This window comes from Salvelinus namaycush, unplaced genomic scaffold, assembly GCF_016432855.1.
Source record: "Salvelinus namaycush isolate Seneca unplaced genomic scaffold, SaNama_1.0 Scaffold2091, whole genome shotgun sequence".
Taxonomy (NCBI): Eukaryota; Metazoa; Chordata; class Actinopteri; order Salmoniformes; family Salmonidae; genus Salvelinus; species Salvelinus namaycush.
The window spans coordinates 29,905-38,200 of record NW_024058888.1 but is presented as its reverse complement, the minus strand read 5'-3'; the positions used below and the strand labels follow the sequence as shown (position 1 = coordinate 38,200).

Sequence of the window (8,296 nt, the reverse complement as noted above, 5' to 3'; positions counted from 1 at the left end):
ATGGTCTGCCTCTCAAATGGCACCCTATTCCCTATATAGTGCACTAATTTTGGCCAGGGCCCATAGGGAACAAGGTGTCATTTGGGACACAGTCGTGGAGGAAAATGAAACTCCCTCCTTGGAGAAAACATTCCCGTACGTAAACAAACCATTTGGTAACTCACTGGTCTGACTGATCAGATCTGCTTTATGTGACATTGGCATAGAGATTGTTTTGGCGGTGTAAGAGGTGGAACTGCGTTAGAGCTGTCAAATCCACAAGCAGCTCACGTCATTATACCTAAAGCGGACATTGCCATTGGCTGCACAGAGTCGCATTATGAGAATCCCATGCAGCCTCGTTTACAAGATTGAACACTTATAGAACTCCTCATTATTTCTATGTAGCCTACACTTTCTCCTTCTGAACTTCCACGTGAGTGGGACGGTGTGGCTTCGTGACAATGATCAAGACCGATTTGACAGCGCCAATGCAGTTCCACCTCCGACACATCAGCTATGAGGGTGTCAGCTATCGGCGGTTAACGCTTGATCTGATTGAATCTAGGCACGAGACGTTACAGTATGAAGCGTCGCTCTCCCTGACCTGTCTTGTCGGTTGTCAAATCACCACGCTTCTAATTTAAAAGGGGAAGTTTAGTTTTTCACAACTTTCAGGGTGAGGAACCCTCTATCGTTAAGTAGTAAAACACTGAACTTCCCCTTTAAATATGGATCATACATTACTGTGATTGGTCTAGCAGGAGGAGGATGATCTACAGTGATCTAAGGTCAGAGTTGATCCTAGGTACAGTGTGGAAATATGGACAACGACTACCTGAAGCGTGTCAGGCTTATGGTCAATCAGAGATCCACAGTACATCTGTGGATTTCACTTTTCTCCACAAACTCACCCTATCAGATAGCTCCGTCTCAGGCGACTCCCTCTTCTCCTCCACTCCTTCATCCTGCTTCCTCTTCCCCAGGATGCTCTCTCTGGACCCTGACCCCGGTGACCTTTGAACTTCCGTGGTAAAGCAGTCAAGCCCATCCTGCGCCGCCGGACCTCCGTACAGCATGACCACCGAGGCCTGGGACAGGCTGGGTAGATACGCCATGTGGTGGGGATGGGGGGGAAATGGGGGTTGTGGGGACAGGGGTCCCACGTATGAACCCTCTGGGTGGACGGGCACGGCCAGGGGGGCCAGGCCCGGGGAGCAGAGCAGGGAGTTGCCGTCACTGTGGGTGGGGCTCTGAAGTCCGCCGCTGGGGTGGGAGACACTGCAAAGACACAGAGGAACCAACTTAGACATATGTTTCTGTCATTCTCTCCAAGCAAATGCTCTGTAGCAGGGCTGTCAAATTCATTTCCTGGAGGGCCGAGTGTCTGCGGGTTTTCACTCCAATGAATGATATTAATTAGGAACTCTCTAGGTCTTAATCAGACATGGTCTTCTAGGAAGTGAGTTTCACACCCCTGCATTATACTGTTGATAAAAAAAGATGGGACATTAGAATGTAGAAACATATAGTAGTAAAATCCTTCGATGTTATTTTTGCCAGAACAACAGCACAATGTGGTGACGGTTCATTAGCCAGACCAGATTTCAACTGGGAAAAATACAACAACAAAAAAACACTCCCTCTCAGCAGTTTGGAACCAGCGACCTTTACTCAACTCCTCCATCCCCACTCCAAAAACACTTAGAGCAGCAACAGCCTTGAGACGGCTGTGGCTTGGCCACCAGTGAAATAGCCACCACATCCCTAGTAGAAATGGTCAGAAACCGAGAGGACCAGGAGACACTGCAGCCAACTCATGTAAAACATGTCAAACCCAGCCTAAACAAACACCAGGGTAAGAGTAAAAACTCAAAGCGAACCATTACGAAAACCACCTTTTATAAATTAAATGAACTGTGAGACGTGGACCAATAACAGTTTGCAGAGAGTTTCAGCCGGGCCTATTAAAAACTCCAAGCCGGAGCCTCTGGAGCTGGTCATTTGCACGCATCACTTCCTCTAAGGGCCCAGTTTCCTGTTCCTGAGTTGCAACTAAATCACCACATAGGCTGTGTCTCAAATGGCCCCTTATTCACTATATAGTGCACTACTTTTGACCAGGGCACATAGGGCTCTGGTCAAAAGTAGTGCACGATATAGGGTGCCATTTGGGACACATACATATATTTTATTGACATGGCAGCCCTGTTGTATACCAGTGGACCTGATGTGTCATTACATTCAACCAACAAGCTAGTCCTTGGCAACAGGCAGTGTAATAGATCATGAAATGCAATACAGAAGTTGTAGATTGTTTGCAGTAAATCTAAGGTTAGTACCACTGGATGGCGTATGAAAAGTGATGGCGTGATTAGGAACAGGAGCCTGGGATGTTTGGTGTGTGTGTGAGGGAGCCTCCTTCCGTGTGTGTTCTACTTACCCTGTAACAGTGGTTCCAAACTGCAGCCGGCACACCGCGCTGCTGCTCACACACCTTCTGGAATAGTCCACTGACTGGGGAAGCAGACCTGGACAGAACCGAGGGAGACGTGAGTTAATCACATTTACAGGTATTACTTTATTTGAATGGTCCCAAATAGATGGTTGGTAGATGTTCAACTAACTAGCTGCTTGCCCTAACATTGTCCTAAGTCTTACCCCTACCTGTAACCCTAACCTTGTCCTAAGTCTTACCCCTACCTGTAACCCTAGCATATCAACAGATTAATAGTTGGTTGACAGTTGACAGCTATGTGCTCTAACCCACTGAGTCATTAGGAACCAGTTGTGATGTGAGCTGTCTGTCCTGACTCCTTACCCGTGACCTCTCTGCGTGGGCTGCTGGGCGCCGAGTTGACACGGCGTTGGCTGGCCACAGAGGTGGGCACCACACTGAAGGAGGCATGGCGTGCCAGCTTCTGTTTCCTGCCACCCGGAAGAGCGATGGCCGCCACAGCTTCCGAGTCCTCTGTTGAAAAACAGAGTGGTCAGTGAGTTCTGTGACACTGATCTTGGGTCAGTTTAAAATTTTCCACACTAATAGTTAAGGCTAGGATAGGAGAAGAAGCTGATCCTAGATCTGTGCCTATGGGAAATTCATCCCAGAGCGTGTTAGTCTTGGTCAGTAGACAGGTTTATGATTAGTTTTAGTAGAAGTGAAGACAATTCCATTATAAATGTATAATGAATCCATTTCCATTCACTGTAATATTGTTTAATAGATGGTCTCCCTATGAAGTACTGAGCTGATTCCCTTCCGAACCAATATGGGAGTGATGTTATTTGTTTTACCACCGAGGACCACTGTGTGAAGTGTTTTAATGAATGCTTTTAAGTGCTATCCTCTGGGATCCACATCTGGCTGTATTATTCACTACCCAAATCATTTCAATTCAATCTTACCATGGCTGCTGTGGAAGTCTGCCGGGCCGATCCATTTGAACGCAGGCTTCCTCCCCCTCTCCTCCCGGACGTGGACCTTCTTGATCAATCCCAGACTCGTCAGGACGTTGGCGATGTCATACAGCCGCCGCACCTTAGCTGAAGACAGATTCTAATCAGATGTATAATTTTTAACCCTAACCCAGTAAAAAGGACATTGGGAGGAATGTCTGGGGGTATCTGAGGTGTACAGTGACGTTGCCCCTAGACGCTGATCTTGGGTCAGTTTTGCATCTTCCCCACTAATGTTTAAGGTTAGGATTATTAGAGGAGAAGTTGATCCTAGACCTGTACTAGGGGAAACTTCAACCTGCAGCTATTTGGTGGCTGGGCTGTGATCATTAGGCCCCAAAGGGGAGAAACTGACTGAAACAGGCAGGGAGTACCTGGACTTGATGTTGTGTGAGAGGCTCTTTGACTGCACGGCAAAACCCTCAAGATCCCCATGAGCTCTGGTCAAAAGTCGTGCACTATGTAGGTAATAGGATGCTTACTTTTGTACTTGCTGTGGCTGGCGGGGTCCTGGCTTTCCTCGATGAGGATTTTGGCGGCCACGTCCAGAGTGACCGTCTGGGTCCTGGACACCAGGAAGAGCATGACAAACTTCTGACTCATGATGCGTAGGGACTTGTCTTTCCTGGTGCTGGCGGCCGCTGCAACAGACAAGCAGGACAAAGTTAAAGGGAATACGGGGTCCTATTCACTAAGTGGCAAACGGAAGAAAATGGACAGAAACAGAGAGGGAACTACCTGAACTTGTTTCCGCTTTTCCGTTGCAAAACGTTTTGCGATGGTGTGCACTAATGAATAGGACGTTGCAGTGGCTTGTATGGTCTAGTCACACCCTCCTCCTATAATAATACTACTTTATGGTCCATGTTACAGAGAACGATGGAAATTTGATTCAAGACCTGAGTTACCTGTCAAACAGGTGGTCTTGTCAAACAGGACCATAATACGAACGACAACGTTCCTTATTCAGTGAGAGAAAGTGACTCTGCCCTCCTCTCAAAGGGACACATTATGACGGGAAGTGGCAGGCCTAGTGTTCTGCAGGAGGGGACGCCAGATCCATGGCAACCACTGCCTCTCTAGGGAACAGTAGCTTTGGATTCTGTTAGCTAGCTACATGCAGCTACCTAGTTAGCTAATTAGCCACGTTGAAACACACAGCCCAGCGTCGTCCAGGTTAGGGTTTGGCCGGGGTAGCTGCCATTGTAAATAATAATTTGTTCTTAACTAACTTGCCTAGTTAAGGTTAGGATTGGGGGGAGCTTCTCTTGATAGGTAATGGATCACTTCTACCCTGTGTCGTTATTAGTCAAACAGTCTGGTTAATTAACTTCAGCGGGTGTTTGGAGATTACTAGTTAATATGTGCCACATCAAAAGCTCAGCTGCCAAGCTTCGCTCCTGTCGCCATTCCTCTGCTGTCATCTCCCAGTTGTATTAGTGATCCATCACATTGACGAGGAGCGCTTGGTCATCACACACATTAACACAAAGAATCCCATCAGCCTTGACTAACCCGGGAGGCCGCTGCCCCCTACCCTCGTCTCCATGACGATGAGGAATGCTTTCACTGACTTGGGCTTAAAGGCAAATTTATTTGAATTTTTTATTAAACCTTTATTTAACCATTAGTGCGGAAAATGCAACACTGACCCAAGATCAGCGTCTAGGGGCGACTCCACCCTACTCCTCTCATGGAGACGGTTGACCAGAATACATTGTGGTCTAGAAAGTATCTTGTTCCAGTTAACCTAACATTCAGTAAATCAGATTTCCTGTATTTAGACAGAAAATCGGACAAAATCATTTTGTCAAACACACACCACATCCAATCAAATCCAAACTTGAGTTGCAGAGGGAGCATGAAGGCACTCCAAATCTCCCATTGACATACATGCATAATTGACACCAAACTTCTAGCTTCAGTCACACATCCCAAATTATAATAATTCAACCCTGTGTCCATCAGCCGCCCCTGATGTAGCGATCGCAGATTGTCCCTTTAGGACAACATAAAACTAACCCAAAGTCAGCGTCTGGGGGCATTTCCCCTACTCTGCTCTCACCACAGCTGGAGTCTCCTTCCCCTCCCTCTGGGGTGTGTGTGGTGGCTCCCTCTCTGTGACCGCCCTCCCCGGCCTGCTCCATGTGCAGGTGGTAGCGCTGCTGCCTGCCCATCCCCTGCAGCTCGGCCAGGGTGGACCCCAGGCGCCGCCGCCCGTACCACACGTACTGGTTCTTAGCCACGCGCCCTACGATCATCAGAGACTCCAGGACGTTTATGATGTCGTAGATCCGCCGCCGCTCCACCCCTAAAGACAGACAGACACCAGGGACAGGTCAGACTGGGGTCAGCAACATGATTTCAGTGTTCTGTTATGTGAGCTGGTTATATAACAAAGCTCTAACTAAGGTACCTCAACAGGATTTAATGACGCAGCAGATCATTTCTGGCTGCATCTTAACTTTCCTCATAGTCTCAGACATGGATTGGTTTATACTACAACCTGGTGCTATTCTGGAAGGTACAGTGGGATACGAGGGCTCTGCGTGAAGGTATCCATAGCAACCGTTTCCAAAATCCAATAGTGTATGATATTTCACATAGCTAATGTAATATCCGTTTTATGAGCGATTTCCATTATGGTCTTCCATTATGGTTACCAATTATGGCAGCCTCCCTGAGCCGGGTCGTGTTCATTAGTCATAAAACGGAAGACAACGGGTCATTTGTAGCTGAGTTGGGAGAGCATGATTCATATAACACAAGGGACAAGGGATCGATTCTCGGTACTGCCCATATGTATAATGTCTGCCCGCCTGACTAAGTTGCTTCGGATAAAAGCGTCTGCTAAATGGCATTTATTATTTAACGGACTGAAACAGGGAGGGACTGTTGAAACGTTTGCAAAACATTTTACATCGCTTGCCCTGATGAACATGACCCAGGTGTAGCTGTAATCTCCCTCTCTGGATTCATTGGCTCTTACCCAGGCTGGTAGACACCTCATCCAATGAGATACTGATGGTGTCAGAAGTTGGATAGTCCGGATACAGGGCCAGGAACTTCTGGCACAGCAGGCCCAGGCTCTTCTGCTTCCTGCTGGGCTTCCTTTCCCCCTCTTCCTCCTCCTCGTCCACCACATCAAACTGATCAGAGAGACAAAGCATTGTCAAGAAAGTAATTGAGTCCAGAATCGTAAGAATTTACTACAGCATGATACTTTTAAGATTTCAGCATCTATAAATCCATTAGTTGGACGATGATAATACAATCCAACAGTATGATGATAATGTCACTGTATATATTCAAGATAACAGCCCTGTGGGCCCTGGTTAAAAGTGGTGCACTATAAAGGGAACAGTGTGCCATTTGGGGTGCAGTCGGTGAGTGGTCAAAGGGTACCTGGCACGGGCCATCCACCTCGACATCCTCCACTGCTCTCTCATTCTCAATGGGCCTAAACAGAACCTTCTTCATCTCTCTGTCGCGGATGTCAGGGCTGGCAGCACTGATGAGCATCCTGAGGTTGGCAGTGGGGGTCCAGGGGTCCGCGTGGGGAGGCGCCCCCCACTCAGAAGGCTTAACAGGGGTGCTAGGGAGGTGTTCCGGGGTGGGAGGCTTACTGCCGTACAGCAGCATGGTGGCCGTGGTGTCCATCTTGTGAGGGGTGGTTCTTCTTCGCTCCACACATCTGTTCTCCTGTGAAGGAGCACAATGTTATGAACTTTGATTAAGTGGGGTGGAGTGATATGAAATGTGGTGCATTTGTAGGCAGATCTACTTAATATAAATAACGTAAGCATAACTATCTACGGTTTTTACTTTTTAATTACCATTTATAATATATATATATTCCCCCCTCGCTCGACTTTTTTCATTCAACTTTTTCCACCCCGGACACTTTAACTGGACATGGTTCCACAGGACCTCCACCAGCCGAAGCTAAGTAGTAACATTAACATTATGCCTTCTAATTGCAGTCGCTGTACTCATGATATACAGGAGAACGATCGCCTTATGGTGAGGATAGCCGTGCTGCGAGCCCAGCTTCAGACGCAATAGTTAGGCAAGGGTCATTTCAGTGTAGGAAAGGATGAAACAGCGTCTGTGCCACCAGTAAGTACAGATAGTAACGTTAGTATAAATCCTCTCGCACAGTCCCCGCAGCCAGACACTTTTCTCATGGCTTCTGGAAGGAAATGCTGTAGGAATGCTCAACCGGTTCTCCCCATTAAGCAACGAGTCCGAGTCTTCTCTGGTCTCTCCTCAACCCGTTACGGGGTCTGAGACGCCGAAGCCTCCCACCATTAGCTCTGACAAATTGAAAACCCTAGTCATTGCCAACTCCATTTTCCGTAGTATTAGACTTCAGCGATCATACACTGTTTACCAGGGGGCAGGGCTACCGACGTTAAGACTAATCTGAAGATGGTGCTGGCTAAGGCTAAAACTGGCGAGTGTAGAGAGTATAGGGATATTGTAATCCACGCTGGCACCAACGATGTTAGGATGAAACAGTCAGAGGTCACCAAGCGCAACATAGCTTCAGCGTGTAAATCAACTAGAAAGATGTGTCGGCATCGAGTAATTGTCTCTGGCCCCTCCCAGTTAGGGGGAGTGATGAGCTCTACAGCAGAGTCTCACAACTCAATCGCTGGTTGAAAAGTGTTTTCTGGCCTCCCGGGTGGCGCAGTGGTCTAAGGCACTTCATCGCAGTACTAGCTGAGCCACCAGAGATTCTAGGTTCGAGCCCAGGCTCTGTCGCAGCCGACCGGGAGGCCCATGGGGCAGCGCACAATTGGCCCCAGCATCGTCCGGGTTAGGGAGGGTTTGGCCGGCAGGGATATCCTTGTCTCAT

At 47.9% G+C, this 8,296-nt stretch overlaps 1 protein-coding gene across 1 annotated transcript; it reads right to left on the bottom strand.

Annotated features, from left to right (window-relative positions):
• Positions 1-893: 893 nt before the first annotated feature.
• Positions 894-7,095, bottom strand: LOC120038135 (transcription factor E2F7-like; the record flags this gene model as incomplete). Its single annotated transcript, XM_038984029.1, has 9 exons — positions 6,841-7,095; positions 6,646-6,657; positions 6,425-6,560; positions 5,507-5,746; positions 3,918-4,076; positions 3,385-3,522; positions 2,808-2,950; positions 2,423-2,496; positions 894-1,260 (listed from the first exon to the last, which is right to left on the bottom strand). Coding segments are annotated over exons 1-9 (1,524 nt in total), but the record flags the coding sequence as incomplete, so codon positions are not given.
• Positions 7,096-8,296: the final 1,201 nt, after the last annotated feature.